The 22,998-nt window shown below is 59.0% G+C and overlaps 1 protein-coding gene across 1 annotated transcript; it reads left to right on the forward strand.

The window, feature by feature from the left end:
• The first annotated feature begins 3,294 nt into the window (after positions 1-3,294).
• Gna11 (G protein subunit alpha 11) lies at positions 3,295-21,700 on the forward strand. Its single transcript, XM_052747054.1, has 7 exons — positions 3,295-3,528; positions 15,188-15,372; positions 16,928-17,082; positions 17,889-18,017; positions 18,966-19,095; positions 19,178-19,331; positions 19,436-21,700. Exons 1-7 carry the CDS (start codon positions 3,393-3,395, stop codon positions 19,624-19,626), a joined length of 1,080 nt encoding a protein of 359 aa, XP_052603014.1. The 5' UTR covers positions 3,295-3,392; the 3' UTR covers positions 19,627-21,700.
• Positions 21,701-22,998: the final 1,298 nt, after the last annotated feature.

Genomic DNA, 22,998 nt, shown 5'->3' on the forward strand with positions numbered 1-22,998 from the left:
CACTTGGTAGTCCAGGCTGGCCTCGAACTCACAGAGATCTGCCTGGCTCTGCCTCCCAAGTGCTGGGATTAAAGGCGTGCGAAACAAACATGTTTTAATTCAGGCAGGACGGGGTGAGCCCAGGGCTCCGAGGGGACGGCTCTGCGGGTCACGCGAGGCACAAGTGGCACTACAAGGACACTGTCGCTCGGGGCTGGGTGTGGGGATCAATCTCCAGGCTGTGCAAAGGCCCTGGGTCCCCACCCAGTGTCCCATGCGCTCCCCCAGACCTCCTTACCTTTGGGCTCGGAGGCAGGGAGCGGCCTCGTCCCTGGCCTTGTCCCCAGCCTTGTCCCCGGCCCATGTGGGTCCCATAAACCCTCCATCCCGGGTCCAAGGGCAGGGCTGGGAGGAGGGAGCGGCGGCCCCGGGTGTGGCAGCCTGGACTTCGGCTCTGGGGCCCCCGGTGGGGGTGGTGCCAGGCCATTGCCTCTGCTCGGGCCTCAGTTTTCCTCAGCTGCCCACAGTGCTCATGACTTCGAGACCCAGGCTCACTAAGGTCACAGGGTGACTCCTAGTCTCTCCTGCTCGGCAGGCTAGTCCGTCATTCTCCTGACTCAGTCTCTCAGTTGCTGGGATGACAGGCCTTTTGGATTCTTTTATTTATTTAATTTATTTGCTTGGTTTTTCAAGACAGGGTTTCTTCAGACTCACAGAGGTCCGCCTCCCTCTGCCTCCTAGTGCTGGGACTAAGGACCAGAGCTACCACGCCTGGTGCTTTTTGGATTCTTTACTGGCCTTGGGTGTCTACATACACACGGGGGCTCAGGGTGTCACCATCATGGAGTTATAGCCTGGTTTCCACTCCTAAAGGGTCCACGGCACTGAACACAGATGGAGGCACATTCGTCAGCCCAGCCTGCAGGCGGCTGAGGCAGGAGGATTGCTGTGAGTTCCAGGCCAGCCTGGGTTACAGAGCCTCAGGCCATCTGTTTGTGAGTCGATCCCCTCCCCCAGTGGCACGCGCACGTGCAGCCACACGGAGGCCGGAGCAGCACAGGCCACATGGTGTTCTCCTCTGCCATGTTGCCCTGGGCCAGGGTGTCTCGGCGACCCCAGTCGGCCAGGCTGTCACTCAGTGCCATAGGTGGGCGCTGGATTTGAACTCAGCTCCTCAGGTTTGCATGGCTCTCACCGGCTGAGCCCCCCTCAGAGTCTGGGACCCTTGCTTGATGATAATTTACCGAGTGAGGACCCCTGACCCATGAACCCCAAACAGAGCAGAGCGGGGGTGGGGTGGGGAGGGGCTCAGTGGTACCTGAGGGGGCCAGAAATCAGAGTCAGAATCCTGGGAGCTGGAGTTACAGGCCTGTAAGCATACGGGTGCTGGGGTCGAACCCGGGTGCTCTGCAGGAGCAGCCAGTGCTCTAACCGCTGAGCCATCTCTCTACCCCCACCTCCCCATTTTTTTTATTTGTCATGTTGCCCAGGAGGACTTCAAAGTACCAGTCCTCCTGTGCCTGTATCTGGAGTGGTGACCACCATCTGCCCCCATGGGAGAGAGGTAATACCACTGGGGCTCAGAGGTTAGCGCACCGGCTGCCCCTGCAGAGGACCCAGTTAAGTTCCCAGCACCCACACAACCCCCTGTGACTCCAGTTCTGGGGGCCCAACGCCCTCCCACAAACATGAATGTAGGCAAATCATCAATGCACATAAAATAAAAATGAATTAAGAAAAGGTACCGGGCGGTGGCTTGCGCCTTTAGGGGGGCAGAGGCTCGGGGATCTCTCTGAGTTCCAGGCCAGCCTGGTCTACAGAACGAGTTCCAGGACAGCCAGGGCTTCACACAGAAACCCTGTCTGGTCCAGGTGAGGGGAGGAAATGAAAGAAAAGGGAGCCGTGTATACACACAAAAATAAAAGTGACCGGGTGTGATGGCGCATACCTGTCACCCAGCATTCGGGATGCTCAGGCTGAGCCTGTGAGCTGCAAGGCGAACTTTGACCTCCTTGGGCCACCGGGAGCCCCTTGTTCAGGCGGTGAACACCTGGGGTGGGGACAGGGCCCGACAGAGAGTTTCGGGGAGTGATCTCCCCACACTCCCAATCAGCCGGTTAAGGGGACTTTGACCCTCCCCTGCCCCTTATCTCAAGGCTGAGATCAGTGTCTCTGGACTGGGGGACAGCCCGGGAGCAGGGCCCCGCTCCTGCAGGCGACCTCACACCCCAGAGAGCGCTTGGCTTTCAAGTTTTTCGTTTCTTTTATTAACATCCCAAACGTACTGATTGAGTGCTGAGTGTGTACTCATGTCCTTCTGGAAGCAGGAAAACACTTCCCGGGTCTGTGAGTTAGTCCACCCATAGGGGACTGGCTCCACCCCAACGCCTGGACAACATAAGTCGGTGCTTGGAATACAGTAGGTGCTGTACCAATGTCTGGTATACAACAGGCACGGCATCCATGCTTGGCATACGTTGAATATTGGAAACACTCAGCTCATGTACTGTCTTGAAAGGGGCAGTTTTGTATATAGTAAGTGCTCTCTTAGTGCCCGGCTGGTATACAGTAGGTGTGACATTAATGCCTCAGCTACAGCAGGCTACAGCAGGCTCTCAGTGCATACTCTGCCAGAAGCACTCCGTTCACACTTGTGACCTGCCTGGTACTCAGCGGCTGCTGCACGAATGTACCGCACACACAGTAGGGCATGCGTTTCTGACCCGCACACAGTAGGCCTGCGTAAGAATGGGCGGGCGAGCGAGCCAGGCCAAGGCGTTTCCGCACATCTGCAGCCGGTGATGGCCGCTGAGGGCGCTCAGGCCAGGTACGAACTTCGGCCTCTCTTCCCGGCCTCGCGCTCCGAGAGGAGCCGAGCACAGCCGAGAAGCGGCTCCCCGAGCCGAGAGGAGCCGAATGTAGCCGAGCGGCGCCTCCCCGAGCCGAGTGCAGCCGAGCGGAGCCGAGTGCAGCCGAGCGGAGCCTTTCTGGAGGAACCGAGCTCCGACGGGCGGTCTTCCCCATTCCCACAATCCTCGGCGTCCGCGCCCAGCGGCGGACCGCTCGACCCCTTCCCACGTCGGCGCAACCTCACGCGCGCCTGCGCTGCGCCCCCGGGCCCCGCCCCCGACCGGTGAGGCCCCGCCCCCGGCCGGTCCTCAAACCCGGTCCCTGCGGCGCGCGCGCAGCCGTGCGGCCCCTCCCATTGGCCGCGCCGCCTGCCCGTCGCGGGGCCCGTGGCAGCGCTTCAGGTCGTCGGGCGCCGGCGCTCGGTGGCGGCGGCTGCGGGTGGCGGCGGCGGTGGCGGCTGCGCTGCGCGGCGCGGGCGGCGGACGCGCCTCTGGGGCCGGGCCGGGCCTTGGGGGACCGGGGCGAGTCAGGGTCGGGCCGGCGGCGGCCGGGGGACCGCGACGATGACTCTGGAGTCCATGATGGCGTGTTGCCTGAGCGACGAGGTGAAGGAATCGAAGCGCATCAACGCGGAGATCGAGAAGCAACTGCGGCGGGACAAGCGCGACGCCCGGCGCGAGCTCAAGCTGCTGCTGCTCGGTGAGCCGCGTCCCCGCGCCGTGGGACCTCGGTCATGGGGGCCGGGTGGGCGACCGGGCATCCGGGCCCTGCCGGGGGTCCCCGCGCGTGCAGGGCGCCCGCGCCCGCCGGGGTCTCCGGTCTCGGTGCACAGCCCCGCGCGACCCCCCTCCCCCAGCCCGCTGCCCACGGCCGGCCGGGCCACCCCGGGTGTCCCCGGAGCAACTGGTCAGCGCTGCCCCGCAGCAGTCAGCCCTTCCGGGATCGCTGCACCCTGAGCTGGGCAGGTGGCCTGGGCCTGCAGTGGCCAGCCTCCGCCGTGCAGTCCCCGGGGCTCAGCCTGTGCGACCCTTTGTGGCCAGCCTGCCTGTTGCCCAGGCCTCGGATTCCTTCGGGGCCAGCCTCCTGCCTCGGATATCCGAGGCGAATTTCTGCATCTCCTGGCCACGTCGGGCCCCCATCACACTTGAGGACTTGCTTTCTGTCTCAGAATTCTTGCACGGAGCTGGCCCCTGGCCCTGCCGCACCAGTCCGCTCTCCCCTCTCCCCACATAACCTCAGGTTGCGACCTGTACGCAGCCCTGCCCCCCCGTGACACCCCTTGGGCTTCCAGATTCCCCAGGATAGTTCCCACCTGGTTGCACCCTCTTCTCTGCCTCCAAGGACTATACCCCAAAAAGGTCCTGATTTGCTCCAGGCTGGTTCCTTTCATGGTTACTCCCCTGCCTCCCTCCCTGTTCTGTAGATTTCTGAATTCCTCCACATTGGAGCCGGGTGCGGGAGAGTGGGTGGCTTTTCTTCTTTGGGCTTCTGTTACGCCCGAGCCCGGGGGTTGTCACCAGTCAGCCTTGCAGCCTCCCTGCCCCTGCCCTGTCTTTCTGGGGTCCATTCTTGTCCTCTCCTCATGCTACCCACCCCAGGGAAGTTCAGCCAGTGTCTTCCGCTCACTGGGGTTCTGACTCCTCAAGGCCCACCTGTTGCTGGGAGCCAGGGAGCCTAGGTCCAGCTGTCTTCTTGTTATCACCCCAAATAAGGGCCCAAAATGAGGGCAGGGTGGCCTGGGCCCTGAGGGGGTTTACAAAACAGACAGGCTGGGGAGCCCTACCTGCCCCTCCCAGCTCCTGGGTGAGCTGCGGTCCAGGAACGGAGGCCCAGGGCAAAAGGTAGCCTTGGAGGACCCGAGGAAGGGACTGTCGGGAGCCTTTGAATAGGAGTTGTGTGTGCGTCGGGGGTGGGATGGGGGTGGGGGGCAGTGGTGCTGGCATTGTTGCAAGGGACAGGTGGGGGGACACACTGTCTCCTGTTGCCGTGGCCCGTCAGGTTCTCAGGGTAGAGGAGCCGCAGTTACTTCCCCCCAACACGCTGGAATTCCCTCAAAGCTGCCTTCCAGAAAGGGAGGGGCAAGGAGAGGACAGAGCAGCCCAGAGCGAAGAGCGGTGGCCCCCAGGTAGCCATTTGGGGGGCACAGTGTGGCCCTAGTTAACCTCTGCGGAGGGTCAACAGCTTTCTCTTGGGGACAGTGGTGAGCAGCCCCATGAGGATGACATCAGGTGACTGAGCCCAGTGGTGTGTTATCCCAGCTCTGTCCCTTCCCCAAGGCTGGCCTTGAAGTCCCCTTGGATTCAGGGTTCAGGGGTGCTCCCTGGCCCCTCTGTGTTGTGGCCTGGCTGAACTGGCCGGCAGCTGGGGGGCTTCGTGTTGACCTGCACACAGTACCATGCCTCCATCGCATGAACTTTATTCTTGGTGCCCCCTGTGCCCTCGGAGCACCTAATCTGCACTCACACCCTTTCCACAGAAGGGTCCTGTGCCTCTAGTGGAGTCTGGGACTGGTGCACGGGAACAGAAGTGTAAGGGAGACTTTGTTGTTTAGTAGGGACAGGCGCGAGCATTGGGCACTGCTCAGGGCCATTCCGGGAGGGCTTCCCGGAGGAGGTGACCATGACCTTGGCTCTGGGGCACTGGAGAAGTCCATGGTGCTCAGAAGAGTGACCGTCCTAGCAGGCTTTGGTCCTGGCCATTGGAGGGGTTCCTGTGATCAGGGCAGGGAGAGTCTGCCTGTGGGACCCGCTCCACCCTCCTGCGAGCTGTGCTGCTGATACACTGTCCCTCATTTCATAGCAGCTGTCTGGAGGGTGGAGACCCTGTGGCCCTACTGTCAGGGTCTGCCTGGGGAGGAAGCAGGCCAGGGATTACTGTCCTAGAACGCTGACCTCTGGAGCAGGCAGGGTCCCTGTATCCTGAGCAGTCAGTCCCTTCGCACAGCCACCTCTGTGCAGGGTTCTGGCCTCTTCCTCAGGCTTGAGGCCACTGCCCTTGTACTGGTCTGCACCTGTGGGGAATGGCCTGAGAGTGGGTTTGTCCACTGGTGTGTCCCGTCCCATCCCGCCAGTCCCCATGTGGCCTAGGGAGATTGTTCAGCCAAGCAGAGAGGTGACTGCCCGATGTGCCGGCTCGTTCTCAGGGTGGGTGTCCTGGGCACTGCAGGGTAGTGAGCTGCATCCCTAGACATCACTCAGTGTCCCCAGGCTTAGATCCCCATCCCCCGCCAGTCACGCATGGTGGTGTCTGGTGTAAAGTAAGAACTTGCAAAACCGACTGGTGACCAGAGCGAGTTCTCAGAACTGAAGCCATAGGACTGACTGCACACCTTCCCCTTGCGGGGTGACACACTCCTGGCTTGTCTTGTGACACTCTGGGTAGTTCTGGTGGTGACCAGTGATGCGCGTGGCACTAACTGGAGAGGTCCTTCTAGTGGGCAGTTGGTCCACGGCCACTGGTGGTGCTGCTGTTCTGAGGTCCTCGTGGCCCTCAGGCTCTGCAGCGCCGTGGGGCCTCTGCCTCCCTGTGTGGCTCCGGGCTGGGGCAGCGCGGTGCTGCCACTGGGGAGCCAGCCACCCAGAGCTCTCGCTTGGAAATCCCTGTCCCCGAGGCTCTGCAGGGCTGGGCCCAGCTTTCTAAATAAAGCAGGCGGTTGGCTCCCAGCTTCCTGTCCCGAGCCGCGGGCTGGGCGGCCAAAGGCCGGGGATCCGGCGGGGGTGGCCCAAGGGCTGGGCTGGCCTCCTGCCCTGGGAAGGAGGCCTCAGCTGGCTCCCTACTTGCTCCTGTCCCAAGACCCTGGTGGCTTCAGGCTACTCCCCAGCAGGCCAGGGATGTGCCGCCCCTCCCCACTGGGGTCCTTGAACTGATTCCCAGCAAGACATATTTCATCCCCTGCACCACACAAACCAGGTGTGGGATCACAGGCCTGGGAGGTGAAGGCAGGATCAGGAAGGAATTCAGGGTCATCTCAGGCTACATAGGGAGTTCGAGGCTAGCCTGGGCTGTATGAGATCCTGTCTCCAAAAGAGGGGACAGGTTATATCTAAGGATTTGGGGTACCTACCAGTACAGTGGTGTCCCCACTTTGTGATGAGACCTATCCTGAGCCAAAGGTGACTGGGGCAGTGGTGGCCAGCTCAGCCCTATGCCAACAGTTCCCTAAGACTCTGCTGTGGCCTGCGGCCTATGAGGACAGTTTGCCGCTTTCTCCACAGAGGGGCCTCTTGCTCCAGCTAGGACCACAGTACTGATGGCCCTGCCTGGGACAGGCTGTGGCCCTGGGAGCATGGTGAACGCAGACAGAGGTAGCTCAGCCCTGGACCACTTGTGCACTCTTCACCCGTGACTGGGTGCCTTCGGGGGACCCTTTATGTCCCCAGGAGTAAGCCATCCAGGGTATCACTGGAGGGACAGCAGGCTGGGGGTGTGCTGCAGCACTGGGGGCTGGTGGGTTCCGCTGTAGTTGACCCCCCATGATTGCCAAGGCTCAGAGAAGGGCTGAGGGGTCTGCAGGAGCTGGGCTGCAGCCTCCCTGGCCCCCAGGCAGTGGCCCAGCCTGGACCAGGCCAAGTGTGTATAGGGTGGGGCTTCACTGTTCAGCATCCTTGCTGCCCTATGTAGCTGTGTGTGCACAGGTCTGTGCCTCAGTTTCCCCAGGGCTAGGTGGGTTGAGAGCTGGTGGGCGCCTGCATCCAGCCATTGCTGACCACAGCCATTTGTCATCGTTGGGACTTTTCTTTTGCCGTTCCCTGGTGCCTGCGTCACCACACACAGGCCTCTCTTGGAGACACTCTCCTTGAGTGCTGGGGACACAGTTCCTGGTCGTTCCCTGTGCGGCATCCCAGTCCCTGCAGGGCACTGTCCTCAACGTGCTCCAGGATGGGGTGGAGGACCAGTGCTCTCTGTCCAGGTCACCACTGTTTCATGCTCTGTGTCCCTTGCTTCACACATGGCACCCACACCCATGGACTGTGTTGTTCCTACGGAGTGGACCCCTGGGCCAATGGGATCGGCTGCTCAGGGTGTATAGGGGACACCCTGGACTGTCCCCCCGCAGGCCCTTCAAGCTGCCCTGTGGGGGTGTGCTTTGGTTGAGATCACGAGTAGTTCTTTGGGTATCAGGCCTCAGTTTCCTCATCTGTCAAGTGGGAGCAATGTCCTTGCGTGGTAGGAAGTACTGTGGTGTTCAGTGTGAGGCAGCGTGGCGATTACTGCAATGTCCCCCTGCACACTTGTGTGTCCTTGGTGACTGCCTGGGGACCCAGTGCACCCACAGCAGTGCCCCAGGATCAGTGGGTGCACCTGTGCCAGGTGCAAGGGTTTCGTCTGCATTACGTACGCCCAGGCTGGTGTGGTGCTGGCATCCCCAGACCCCATCTGTGCAGGGGGCTGAGCACACTGGCTTCACAGGGTCTGAGGTGGCTCTGTGACAGGATGTGATCACTCTGGGGAACACGGGGCTGTTACGTCATGGCCATCCTCAGGGGCTCCACATGGTCTGCAGTGGGCCCCTGCCTTCGGCCTGCCAAGGTCCCAGGTGACAGTTGGGTCTGTCCACATTTGACAGCTGAGCCCATGCCATGACAGTGTCACCGTGGCTGATGGGGACAGCCCTTGTCACGGCTGTCACTTAGCACAGCCCTGTGATGAGGAACTGCACCACCTAGCAGCAGGGATGAGGGCCAGGGTCTGGGCTTCCTGATGTCCCCCTCCCACCAAGTCACCTTGTCCCTTCTGTGACAGCTGGGCAGCCCAGCTCTGTCCCAGCCCGAGTATTGCGGTTTGAGCCCACAGGGTGCCCTGAAGGGCCTCGTGGTGGACACAGGGTCACTGGCTTGGCACTGTTTGGAGACAGGAGCCCGATAGGCATCATTAGGTATTGCAGGGAAGCCCCGAGGGACTGGAGATCCAGCCCTGTGTCCTCTCCTTTGTGACTCGCCCACAGGAATGGGGTTTTGTTTTCTGTCTCATAGCCCAGGCTGGCCTCACACTCACTATGTAGCCCAGGCTGGCCTCACACTCATTATGTAGCTGATGGTGACCTTGAATTTTTGATCTTCCTGCCTCCGCCTAGGAGGAGCGAATGCTGGTGAGCCTGGTTTATAGGGTGCTGGGGATGGAAGCTGGAGCCTCATGTGTGCCCAGTAGGTACTCCACCACTCAGCTGCAGCCACAGCCCTGATTTTTCTTGAGCCCTGGGCTCATTATGTAGCCCAGGCTGGTTTCACATTTCCAACCCACAGTGCAGTTTTAGAGTTCCATGCATTCCCTCCAGGGGTGTAAAGCTGGGAGGCCAGACCTTCAGCCTCCCTGGGTGTGGCACACACCTTTAATCCCAGCACTGGAGAGGCAGGCAGAGCTGTGAGTTCTGGGCCAGCCTGGGCTACATGGTGAGATCCTGTCTGAAAAAAAAACCAATTTAAGAAAACCTTCCAACATGTGATCAAGACAACTTCTGTCAGCAAGTATCAGCTGCAGAGTTACCAGGCCTGGTACTGGTGCTTGGGGACATGTGTAGGCAGGATAGGGTCACACCAGACTTCTGTGGCTCTGTGGAGTTCCATAAAGGCTTGTAGAGGCCCAGCACAGGGGACAGGCCCAAGAGTGGCTTCCCCGATGGTTGTGGGGTGCTCAGTGGGGTACAGAAGGTTCATCTGGGCTGCCGTGCAGTAGATGGCATGAACCCTTACTATCAACCGCTGGTGTGGCCTGTGACCCTCTGAGGCCATCAGTGCCCACACCTTGGGGCCCCTGGGAGACTTTGCCACCAGCCCAGAGATAAGATTGCAGCAGCAAGTCCAGAGGCTGGTGCATGTGGCCAAGACTGTTGGTGGCAGCATCACCCTTACAGCTGTGATTTTTCACTACCCTGGGCACTGTCATGAGACAGGGATGGGAACCTGTGGCTTAAAGCCACAAAACACTGATGTGTTCAAGCCTGTCACGTAGTGACTATGTGACATCAGGCACCTAAGGTTCCGTGACTCAGTTCCCTCAAGTGGGTCTCAGTGATAGGTCCAGTACTGAGGCTGTGGGTGGGGTGTGAGTCTGGGCGCTGCTGTAGCTTGAACTCCACATCAGCTGGGAATTGCACTTCCTCACCTGACTCCAGGTTGGGTGACCTGTGTTACTGAGGGTCTCCGTGGGGAGGTGACAGACTTGCTAGTGTACAAACATGTGGCTCCGTGTGTCCCAGCGTCACCCAGGATGTGAGGGGCATTCCTACCTCTCACTTCACAGTCTCTGGTGCCAGGACCCATCTGGCAGTCTCTGTGAGGTAGCTCTGATTCCCACGTCCAAGATACTGAGACACTGAGTCCATATATGAACACTGGGCCAGGGAAATGGGTACCACAAGCCAGTGTCTGCATGCCTCCAACCCCATTCTCCCACTCAGGTACCCATCTATCGACCCACCCATCCATCCATCTACCTATCCATCCATCCATCAATCCACTCATCCACCCATCCATCCATCCATCCATCCACCCATCCATCCATCCACCCATCCATCCACCATCCACCCATCCATCCACCTACCCATCCACCCAACCACTCACCCATCCATCCACCTACCCACCCATTCACTCACCCATCCATCCATTTATCCACCCATCCATTCATCCATCTACCCACCCATCCATCCATCCATCCATCCACCCATCCATCTTCCCACACATTCACCAATCTTTCCATCCATCTACCCTCCTACCCATCCATCTACCCATCCATCCATCCATCCACCCATTCATCCACCTACCCATCCACCCAACCACTCACCCATCCATCCACCTACCCACCCATTCACTCACCCATGCATCCTCCTACCCACCCATTCACTCACCCATCCATCCATCCACCCACCCACCCATCCATCCATCTACCCACCCACCCATCCACCCATTCATCCATCCATCTATCCATCCATTCATCCACCTACCCATTTATCCACCTACTCATCCATTCACCCATCCACCCATCCATTCACCCATCCACCCATCCATCCATCCACCTACCCATTTATCCACCTACTCATCCATTCACCCATCCACCCATCCATTCACCCATCCATGCACCCCCCCATCCATTCATCCATCCACCCACCCATCCACCCACCTACCCATCCATCTATCCACCCATCCATTCATCCATCCATCCATCTATCCACCCATCCATTCACCCACCCATCCAGCCAGCCACCCAGCCACCTATCCATTTACCTATCTATCTATCCATCCATCCACCCACCCACCCATCCATCCATTCACCCATTCACCCATCCATCCACCCATCCACCCACCCATCCGTCCATCCACCTATCCATTCGTCCATCCATCCACCCACCCATCCATCCACCCATCCACCCATCCATCCATCCATCCATCCATCATCCATCCATCCATCCATCCATCCATCCATCCACCCACCCATTCATCCACCCACCTACCCATCCATCCACCCACCCACACACCCATCCATCCATCCATCCATCCATCCACCCTCCCACCCTCCCATCCATCCATCCATCCATCCATCCATCCATCCATCCACCCACCCATCTACCCATCCATCCATCCATCCATCCATCCATCCATCCATCCACCCACCCATCTACCCATCCATCCATCCATCCATCCATCCATCCATCCATCCATCCACCCAGCCATCTAGCCATCCATCCATCCATCCATCCATCCATTCAGCCAGCCAGCCAGCCAGCCACCCACCCTTCACCCAGCCATCTGTCTGTCCACCCCTCTCTTACAGCATCTTCTCCCTCCTCTTGCCTTCTCCCCAGGCTGGAGGCTCTGTCTCTGTCTCCTCTCTCCCCAGGTGGGGAGGTCTCAGTGGCTTGTTTGAGGTCTGGCTTGTGGCAGCCTCTCTTGGCCTCTGCTGTGATCATGCTGTGTGATCTGCCAGTTCCAGTCCTTGTCCTGCTCTGTGTTACCCCAGATCTTCAGGTGGATATGGCAGACCTGGTGTCCCCAGGTGGATGAACACCTGCAGGAGGATGCCTGCTGAGGACCACAGGATACATGGATTCGATGACTTTATCCTGGTGTGTTTAGGTCATGTGTTGCTGTCTGTGGGCTGAGGTTTGAAGCAGAGATAAGTGGTGTCAGAACCCCCAGGGACACCACGTCCAGCATCCTCAGGGAAATGCGCCAGCCGGGCGTTCCCCAGCCCTTGCTCTGTGATCCATTGGTACCCCAGGTCTCCTCACATCTGCTGCCAGTCACCAGGTGAACCTGACTCTGCCCTAGGCAGGTAAGGCATGAGGTGCTATGGGGAGAGCTAGCTGGCTCTCAGTCAAGGAGAGGGACACCAGCCCCAGGGATCATCAGTGTCACCCCCGTCCCTGGTCATGGACACTGGGTATTGTATGTGGTCCCAGGTATGACTTGGGTCTGGTGCATGGGGGATCCTGAGCCTGTACCCCACCCCTGGATGCTGGCTGACAGGACGTGACATTGGCGAAGTCAGCTCCCAGAAACACACCCACTGATGAAGCCACACAGTGGAGTGGCCCAGCCTGGTTACTGGGGCCAGCCACACCCTTTTGCTGGGCACACGCTGTTTGGTTGTAGCCAAGTACCACAGGGTGAGCTAAAGCCTGGACCCAGCCAGGCCTAGAGTGGTGTCCAGCAGCCTGAGCTCCTGCTGGCCTTGGGTTCCTCTGGTGGCCTTCTTTGGTCTGGACCCATCGTTCCAGAGGCCTCTCTCCGCCCAGTGTGGTGGCCTGTCATCTTTTGGCAGCTGCCTGCTTGCGTCCTGGGGCAATGTGTTAGGCCGAGCTCAGTGGGCCCAGGGCTGGACACTGGGACCTACTGGTTGCTGGCGAGGGCACACTGATGCCCACGCGTCTCTGCGTGCATGAGTCATGGAGCAGAGGCAGTTTCAGTAATTTTTTCACATGAGTGCAGTGCCTGTGGTGGCCACAAGAGGGAGACAGATCCCCTGGAGCTGGAGTTAAAGCTGCCTTATGTGGGTGCTGGTAGCCCAACCCAGGTCCTCTGAAAGAGCAGCAAGCTGTCTCTTAATATTTAAAATCTGCAACTCCAGAAGGGACAGAGCTCTAAGGGGTTCCATGGAGTGGGGACACTCTGTCTTCCACAGGGTCCCTCACAGCACTGTACCCTCTGCCCCTCTGTTGAAGACCCTGCCACTGGCTCGGTTTATGGTAGGGACTCCATGCAGCTAGCCTAGTATGGACTGCCATTTTCCCTGCCCAAGAGCTGGAGTTCACATGTCTACATATGTGTACCTGTGACAAGCCTGAGAGCATGTGCAGGCATATGCATGAACATGGGGACGTGGGGATGCTCACGCTGAGGCCCTGATGTCACTTTTGTGGTCCTTTAAACTGAAGTAGTAGACAGTGTCTGTACCACCTGGTGTGAGTGGCCTGCAGTCCCTTGCCCATCATGTCCACCATCCACTGTCATCCATCATCGATAGAACAGGACCTTTCTATTGGGGCGTTTGCCCCAGGCTACTCCGGCATGGGGTGTGGACTCTGTACACACCTGCTGATGTGCTTACCTGAGCCCACAGCCAGTGGTTCTCAACCTTCCTGATGCTGCGACCCTTTAACACAGTTCCTCATGCTGTGGGCCCCCCACCATAAAATTACTTTGTAGCTACTTCATAACTGTAATTGTGCTACTGTTATGAATCATAATGTAAATATCTGTGTTTTCCTATGGTGTTAGGCGACCCTTGTGAGAGGGTCATTTGACCTGCAAAGGGGTCACGAGCCACAGGTTGAGAACCACTGGGCTACAGGTTTGCATTAGTTTTTTGTGTGTATTTATTCAGTGTTAGGGATGAAACTCAGGACCTCACTCAGGTCAGCTCCAACACCAGCCCCTCACTGGGGGATTCTAGGTGGGGCTCCACCCTGACCACGCCCCCAGCCCCTCACTGGGGATTCTAGGCGGGGCTCCACCCTGACCACGCCCCCAGCCCCTCACTGGGGGATTCTAGGCGGGGCTCCACCCTGACCACGCCCCCAGCCCCTCTCTGGGGGATTCTAGGCGGGGCTCTGTCTGTGAGGTACAACCCTACCCCTATTTTTATACTTCTGATTTATTCTTGGCATGAGTGTGTGCTTTTATTGCACTCGTGTCCCCACAGGTGCATGTGTTTGTGCACCTGGAGGTCAGAGGTTAGTGTTGGGTGACTTCCTCGGTCACTCCTGCGCTTCATTGATCCAGTCCCACTTGAGCCCAAGCTAGTTTAGCCAGGGATGCCGTGTGTGCCCCAAACACTGAGGTTACAGGTGGACACCCACCCTCATCTCCTAGGTTTCTGATGGGTTCGGGTTCCTGACGCCGTCCTCATGCTGACGCAGCCCCCCTGTACCGCCACAGTTGTCCCCCGTCCCCAGCCCCCCACCCCCCACCCCCGCCTCCTGTTCCTTCCTCGGAACATAAAGTGGAGAAGCTGTCGAGGGCCACACGCACATGTCAGCCTTGACCTTTGCACGCACGTTCATATGTGTGCTCGCACAGCTGTGCACACAGGTGTGAATGTGTGTAAACATACACGTACACCACACAGCAAAGAGTTGGTGGTGTCCTCTCCTTTTCAGTGTGTAGACCAGGCTGGCCTGGAGAGAGTATTGTTGACTGCTGACCTAACTAACACCCGGGTTTGGGGGTTTGGGACCCTTTCAGATTTGGATGAAACCCCTGAGGGGATGTCTGCAGGCACTCCCCACCCAGAGAGCTGCCACAGCTCAAGCACAGGTCCCTAACGTTTGGGACCAGCGCATGGGGCAGGGGAGCCACTGCCCACTCTTCCATTGCTGCACTGGGGTGCCAGGAGAGCTGCATGCACAGCAGGAGGCCGTGAGCATGTCCCCAGGTCCTCTGCCGAAGCCAGCAGCCTCTCTGGGGCCAGCCCTGGGTGGTTCCTACCAGGGCCAAGTACCAGGTACACCTTCAGGTATAGGAGGTGTGGGTAGGTTCCATGCAGAGAGCAGGGTTGGGGTGCCCAAGTGAGCACCCCCTGTGCTGGCCATATGTGGGCCTTGCTCGTTGGTTGCAGGGGGTAAGTGAGGATTAATAACTGATCTCGGGGACCTTCTGTTATCGGAGCTGGTGGCCTTAGGCCGTGGCAGGGCTCAGAGACTCAGGGTCCGGGAACACGCTCGTGACATCCCTGCCTGTGGCAGTTGGTGAACAGGCACCCCGTGCTCCTGAGGGAGCACCCTGTGTTCTCAGGTGGGAGCCAAGCAGGATCCCTTGGGTAGGTGGGTTGGGAGATCCCCTTGAGGTGACTGCAAAGGACCCAGCAGTGCCCTGCAGTGGGTGGGCGGGGCTTTGGTACGCATGGTGACTGGTGCGGTCTGCAGGTACTGGCGAGAGCGGGAAGAGCACCTTCATCAAGCAGATGCGCATCATTCACGGTGCCGGCTACTCGGAAGAGGACAAGCGCGGCTTCACCAAGCTGGTGTACCAGAATATCTTCACCGCCATGCAGGCCATGGTGCGCGCCATGGAAACGCTCAAGATCCTCTACAAGTACGAGCAGAACAAGGTGAGGGCCGGGGCGGGGCCTCGGAAATGGGGATTGGTAAGGCTGACGTTCAGCGTCACCTGGCCACTTCGAGACCCACGCCCACTGTACTTTTTGTTTTGTTTTTGTTTTTGAGACAGGGTCTCACTGTGTAGCCCTGGCTGTCCTGGAACTCACTCTGTGGACCAGGCTGGTCTCGAACTCAGAGATCCGCCTGCCTCTGCCTCCCAAGTGCTGGGGTTAAAGGTGTGCGCCGCCACCGCCCAGCTTATTTTTTCTTGAAATTGGGTGGAGCTCAGAATCTTGGGCCTGTTAGGCCTGAACTCACACCGAGCCAAGCCCCCAGCCCCTGTGCTGTAGAGACAGGGTCTTGCGCAACAGCCCAAGCTGGTCCTGCAGCTTGCCATCCCTCTGCCTCTGTCTCTTAAGGGCCAAGTATTGTCTGAAGAACCTTGAGTCAGATCATGGGGACCTGCAAGGCCCCTGGTGTCAAGTTAGGGTCCTGTAGTCTTGGATGTGGGTGTGTGGCTCTCAACTTGCTTGGCTTTGGTGTCTCCGCAGCCTCTTGACCATGGTTGTCCAGGAGCCTAGGGTCTCCTTTGAGCCTCAGGTCTCGTTGGTGCAGGGAGGCGGGTAGGAACTGCAGCCCAGTGCTGTGGATGGGCTCTGCCTTCTGGCCTTTTCCACAAGCAGGCCGATGGGGGCAGGTTCTGCAAGCTTCCTGCCCTGCATGAGGGTCAGGGCAGCCACTGTCACGGTTGGGGTCCTTCCCACTTAAGGACAGGCAGATGGGCGGATGCTTCCCCTCTGGGGTTCAGCGAGACCCAGGCAGCCCTGTATGTGTAGGGTTCTAGGTGAGCAGTGTAGCCACACACCTTGTCCAGCTCCTAGTGGGCCAAGACAGAGGCCACCTTGGGAAGAGTATGACCCAGGGTCAGGCCCTCAGGGGCTGGGGTTGTGTAGTTCACTGCTCCTCTTGCCTGGGGATGTGGAAGGGCTGCCTCCTGGTAGCTCTGAGAGAGGAAGGCAGCCCCAGCCTGAAGTCCCCTTTCTGGACTTCAAAGGAGCAGGTTCAGGGTTGAGCTGGATTCTTGTGGGTAGAGGCTCGCCTGGAGGGCATGAAGCCATGAGTTACACGCACACGCACACATACATGCACACGCACACACCCACCAATAACTCAGGTTGTACAGGTCTGACATTTCAGAGCCTGCAGGCTGAGTTCAAGGTCATCCTCAGCTGCATCCTGAGGTCAGCCTGGGTGCCATGAGACCTTGTTTCAGGAAACGAAGTAGTACAGAAAGGGAAAGGCAGATTCGTCCTCATCTCTCCCAGCCCTCGCGTCCACCCACACGGTGGAGCGGCTGGGTTTGCGTGGTCAGGAAGCATGGGTTGCGGGCACCGTCCCCTGCTTGCTGCCAGGGGGGCTGGGGTGTACATCCTTGTTGCCTCCCAGAGGCCTGGGCCTTGTGAACCCAAGACACAGCTCCCCTAATGGCCGTGCCAGCTCTGCGGGCTCCCTGCATGGCCAGGGTCCACCCCCACAACGGTTCATGGCCCGCCCGCCCTCCCTCAGGCCAATGCACTCCTGATCCGGGAGGTGGACGTGGAGAAGGTCACGACCTTCGAGCACCAGTATGTGAACGCCATCAAGACGCTGTGGAGCGACCCTGGAGTCCAGGAGTGTTACGATCGCAGGCGGGAGTTCCAGCTGTCTGACTCGGCTAAGTAGTGAGTGGGCTGGCAGCGCGGCCAACCCAGGGGACACAGATGGCCGGGACCTCGGCCCAAGAGGCCATGGGATAGGGGTGTCTCGTGTGGCCTGTCCACAGCCTCATCACCCACAGGGCTGGCCAGCTTTGCCAACCATGGGCAGCTCTCTGCCCCCCTGTTCAGATCTGGGGGATCACCCAGGGGCAGGGCTGGTCTGACCCCCACTGACTCTCCTTGCACTGCTGCCTTGAGAGATCAAGGTGAAGCTTTAGAGAAGGGACGAGACTCAGGCCTCTCCGCTGGTCTAGAAGGCCACCCTCCTTGTCCTCTTACATGTCCCCGTGGCCTGGCTGAGAAAAGGTCAGTCTTGTTCTTTAGGAGGTAGTCACAGCTCATGGGAGTCTGTGGTCACACAGCTGTCACACACAGGCACCCATGTCAGCAGTGAGTGTCGCCAGCGGCTGGCTGGAATTCCCTGTCTGGCCTGCCCATTCTAAGCCCACAACCACCCTGACCCTGGGTTGAGCTTTATGAGGCGCCCCCTGTGCTGTGGGCCCTGCTCTCCAGCTGTCCTGAGCAATGGCACTGAGTCCCTTCCTGGGATCATTTTCTGTTTGGGACACTTGTGTCCCTAGGCCCAGGGAGGCAGTGTGTTCTCACCAGGACTGGTAGGGCCTAGCAGTGTACCAGGCCACTCGCCCCTCTGGTCCCCAGTTCGTGGCATACAGTGCCAAGTCCTTGTCTGGTGTGGGTGTGGGATCTGCGCCATGTCCCAGGTGCCCCCTGTCCCCAGCTGCTCCTGAGCAGACACCCCTACACTGCAGCTACTTGACGGATGTGGATCGCATCGCCACAGTAGGCTACCTGCCCACCCAACAGGACGTGCTGCGGGTGCGTGTGCCCACAACTGGCATCATCGAGTACCCATTTGACCTGGAGAACATCATTTTCAGGTGATGGTCAGGGTGCCATGGTCATGGGACCAGGGGCTGCCGGTTGGGAGGATGGGGGCATCCTGAGGCCTGGAGCAGCCTGGACTTTTAGGTCTCCTCTTTGGGACCCCAGTGAACCTAAAGGGCGCAAGACAAGCATTGGGTGTGCCATGGGGGTGTGCGTTGCTCCCACTCAGCACCCTCACTCACAGACTCAGGAGGGCCAGGGTCAGAGCAGGGTCATAATGAGATCAGGGTGGGTTGGGTGACAATTGTCCCAGGCTACTCTCAGCATCTGGTGGTGGCTGCTGTCCTCAAGGTCCCTGACCTGCAGACACGTTGTGCCCCTCTGCCTCTTGCATCCCTGTGTGTGCATCTGGGTTTTAACCTGCTTTTTCGTAAGGCCCCTGGTGGCACCATGATGCTGTGACATCAGAGCAGAGACCCCTTCCCGGGGTATGAGCTGACAGTGTCTACACTTCCTGTCCTTACTTCCCTGTGGTGGCCCTTCACGGGCACATGCTTCCCCAGCACTGAGGTAGCCGTATCTCCAGGAGGTCATCGTCCCCCCCCCCACATGCCACGGCCCATGGTGCACCCTCAGGGACCCACATGGCCAGCGACCTTGAGTCCTGGCCAGGTGTGGCCAGGTGGGCAGCCCTATGGTTCCCATGCCACCAGCAAGCAAAGTCCATGGGGCAGAGGCTGTCACCATCCTGTGTTTGGCCAGATGCCACCAACACAAATGGTGGAATTGATGTCTGCCCCCACCTGTGCAGGTGCTGTGTGGTCTGAGCTGTGTGGAGGTGATTCAGGACCAAAGGCCACCCAGGTTCTGGGCAAACACTGTCCCATCTGTACAAGGACACCTGCCCGGTCATTCTGGGCTCACAGCCACCTTCGTCTTTAGGATAGGGACGGGCTGCAGGCAGTGTCCGGGAGCTGAGTTGTTGTGTGGCCTCCCTCTAGGATGGTGGACGTGGGCGGGCAGAGGTCAGAGCGCAGGAAGTGGATCCATTGCTTCGAGAATGTGACGTCCATCATGTTCTTGGTGGCCCTAAGCGAGTATGACCAGGTTCTGGTGGAGTCAGACAATGAGGTGACACTGAGGACATTCATGGGGGCGGGGGCAGGGGGGTGGGTGGGCGCGGGCAGCCTGCTCACATGTGTGCGGCCCGCAGAACCGCATGGAGGAGAGCAAGGCACTGTTCCGCACCATCATCACCTACCCCTGGTTCCAGAACTCGTCCGTCATCCTCTTCCTCAATAAGAAGGACCTTCTAGAAGACAAGATCCTGCACTCACACCTGGTCGACTACTTTCCTGAGTTCGACGGTGAGCACTACCCCATGTCCCCCACCGTCACCCTGAGACCCGGCCGTCACTGTGCTGGGCACCTGGGAGGTCACTGACCTCGGCCCTCGCCCACTTCCCTGCAGGGCCGCAGCGGGACGCGCAGGCCGCACGTGAGTTTATCCTGAAGATGTTTGTGGACCTGAACCCCGACAGCGACAAGATCATCTATTCACACTTTACCTGTGCCACCGATACTGAGAACATCCGCTTTGTGTTTGCCGCAGTGAAAGACACCATCCTGCAGCTGAACCTGAAGGAGTACAACCTGGTGTGACCCGGATGTGGCCGCCACCAGGGCCGGCTCCCTCCGCATCTGGTCACCCAAACCAAGGGCCTGGGCACACTGGGGCTGGGGCGAGTCTCTTTTTCCTCTCACTTCCTGTCCCTGTCACGGTTCCTCAAGGGCAGGGGTAGCCTCTTTCTGGCCTTGACTCCTTGTGGCTTGAGTTGGTTTTTTTTCTAGGAAAAAAAAACAAAAACAAGACAGAGAGAGAGAGAGAAGAAATGCACATGATGAACACCAGTATGCCCTCCTAAGGGAGTTGTCCCCCCCACCATGGCCACAAGGTGATCAAGGTCAGGGCCATTGCAGCCCAAGCCCATGGTCCCAAGTTCGAGTCTTCCTTCCCCAGGAAGGCTGGAGGCTTGGGGACCATGGACTGTCCCTTTTCTAAGTTATTGATACCCCATGTGCTCTCACGACCCACACCATCCGCTCCCCAGACTTTAAGAAGTGGGGGTGGGCGGCCCCCGTGCCCACCCTGGGAAGTGCCTAACCGTTTTTGTTTTGTTTTTGTTTTTGAAGAAGAGAGAAGTACTCTCCTCCACTCTGTCTTGGCAGGGCAGGTGACACACCGTAGGTCCCCCTCTCTGAGTGACCATCACCCCTGTGTGTCCCCCTGACTCAGACAGGGCCAGGCCTGTGGTGGAGCCTTCGGGGGGCATTGAGTCCCTGAGATCCACTCCCCAATGGCCTGGCCAGGAAAGGCCCTGGGGACCCCGAGGGGCTGTGTGGAGCTGGGCAACTGGAGGCACCATCCATTTGGCTCAGCAAGAGTGAGATGCACGGGGCCTCTTCCAAATATTCTCAGGTCCGTCCCCAGACACGAGCAGTGGCCTCGCCCCACATCTGGTCCCTGGCCCCAGTCACTGCACCGTGACCGGTGCCTCCCAAGCCCGAGGGCCAGCATCCGGGAGGTGGTGGCCATGACCAGAGAGGACACAGGCAGCCCCCTGCTGCTCATATACACTACAATGTCTGTCTGTCTGTCAGATTTCTTTACTTTTGCACGTGCATTCTGGGCTTGGATATCCGGCCATGCCTTTGTCCTGCCTGCCACGCTGGACTCCAGGCCCCAGAGTGTCCACTCAGACACACGCCAATCTGGGCAGTTGTCCACATTGCTGCCCCAGGCAGAAGGGAACAAGGGACCAGTGGACATGACAGAGCCCCAGGGTATGGACGGGTGTCTGTGACGAGCATCCACATTCCCGGCCTCCAGCCCATGGATTCCTCACCTTCCTGTGCCGGACTCCTCTCCTGTCTCCAGCCGAGGGTCCGGTCTTGTGCCATCTCAATCACAAAGGGGCTGCATGGATGGCAGGGTCATCCTGGCCACCCAGAGCCAAACAGCCATTGTGGCCACCTACCCTTGGGAGGTCCAGGTCCTCAGAGAGCGGGCATCTGCCGTACAACAGGAAGAGGACTTGGGACTGTCCAGATGTCTGAGGGCTGGGCCACCCCAAGCCGGCAAAGTGTTAGCCCCTCTCAGGCAGCGTGCCAAGTGCCAGGCCACGGTGGCCACAGCCAAAGCCCTGGGGCAGTGCCCAGGGATCCATGCCAGGGCCTGGGGCTGCACCACACAGGTCAGGATGGGGACCCAGCCTCGCCACATCTGACCTGGCCCTCGCCAAGGGACAGCCCGACTGCAGGGGACACACTGGCTTCTTTGTGTCTGCCTCAGTGCACTGGGAGTGCCAACCACTTTCCACCACCCAGCGAGGGAGCCCAGGCCTGGCCCACGGTGGCGTCCAGTGGCCACTGCGCCCCTTGTATATTATTACACAGTCCTGATTTCAACCAACTTCAGCCTATTTAAGAGAACGCTCAAAACACTGTTTTTAACCCTCGTCCTTCGCGAAGCATGTTCCTTGTGTGTGGGGGGGGAGGCTCAGGCACCCAGTCTGGTGCCAGGCTCCTGCAGGCCCTTGGCCAGGAGAGGTGGATGCCAGGGTGCGAGAAGCAGGTCGGGGCCTTGACCCCAGAACCCAGAGGGTCTCGCTGAAGCCACCTTTTCATATCTTTCTCTTGAATTCTGTTTTAAATCGGAATAAATTTTGTTCCTAAACTTGTGGCTCCTTCAGGGTTATTGTTAAAGGTGGGGCGGTGGGGGCCGAGCAGGCTCATCTGAAAGGCACCTGTGGTGTCGTCAAACATCACCTGGTCACCCAGTGTCTCCCTCCACCATGAGGTGTGTCCTTTCTAGCATACAGCTCGCCTGGAGAGGACTGAGCAGGAATAGAAAAGGGACCTCATGGAAGAGCCACTGCCAGGACCTCACCAGGGAGGAAAGTCGGTCCCCAGCCTCTGCTGCAGGGTGTTGGGCCAACGAGTCTCTATCCTTGGCCTCCATTTTCATTTCCTCCTCCTCCTCTTCTTCTCCTCCTTCTCCTCCTCCTCCTCTTTTTTTTTTTTTTCCCCAGACAGGGTTTCTCTGTGTAGCCCTGGCTGTCCTGGAACTTGCTCTGTAGACCAGGCTGGCCTCAAACTCAGAGATCCACCTGCCTCTCCCTCCCAAGTGCTGGGGTTAAAGGCGTGCGCCACCATCACCTGGCCCATCATCATTTCTTTTTTAAAAAAAGATGCCTATCTGGAGAGATGGCTGGGTGGGTAGGGTGCTTGCCACCCAAACCGGAGGACCTGAGTTTAATCCTGTCCTGCTGGGCTGGGCCCGGTGGGTGCTTCTGTGGCCCCAGCACGGTGGATGTGGGAACAAGTGGATCCTGGAGCTTGTTGGCACCCTGTCCATGAGCTGTGTGAAGTTCAGAGTGTCTGTCTAGAAAACCCAGGCAGGAGCAATCAAGGAAGACACTGGTGGCCTCCAGAGGCACATGGGAACACACAAACGTTTTTAAAAAACAGTGTTTGGTGGCATGACGCTCATCCCCACCTCTGTGCGGCTGTCCCCACCCTCAGAACGTCCATCTCCCTGCACTAATGCTGCCCATTCAGCACTCATATCCAGCCCCCGGCACCCATCCTCCGCACCTCCTGTCTCCTGGGTGTGGGGGTGTGCGGTGTGTGGCGACACTGAGGCCCGTATCCTCCAGGACTACCCACGATGGAGCAGGGCTCTGAAGGCCTTTCTCCTTTTTGTAACTGAGTGATATTCCTTCCGTCCACTGGGTGGATCGTGTCCTGTGTCTCCATCTGTGTGGTAGCAGGATGACTTTCCAGTTCTTGGCTGCTGTGAATCCAGCTGCCCACGTGTCCTCAGCCTTTGGCTGCCGGTTCCCTGGCTGTTTCCCACAGTGGTGTCTGTGCGGTATCACAACCCTACCAGCTGTCCAAGAAGGTTCCGGGCTCTCCTCTCCCATTCAGGCGACCTCAGGGTCCTGTGTGCTCAGAAAGGCAGTTCAAATGATA

Source organism: Peromyscus californicus, unplaced genomic scaffold (genome assembly GCF_007827085.1).
Source record: "Peromyscus californicus insignis strain IS unplaced genomic scaffold, ASM782708v3 Scaffold_1__1_contigs__length_55948999, whole genome shotgun sequence".
NCBI classification, from domain to species: Eukaryota; Metazoa; Chordata; class Mammalia; order Rodentia; family Cricetidae; genus Peromyscus; species Peromyscus californicus.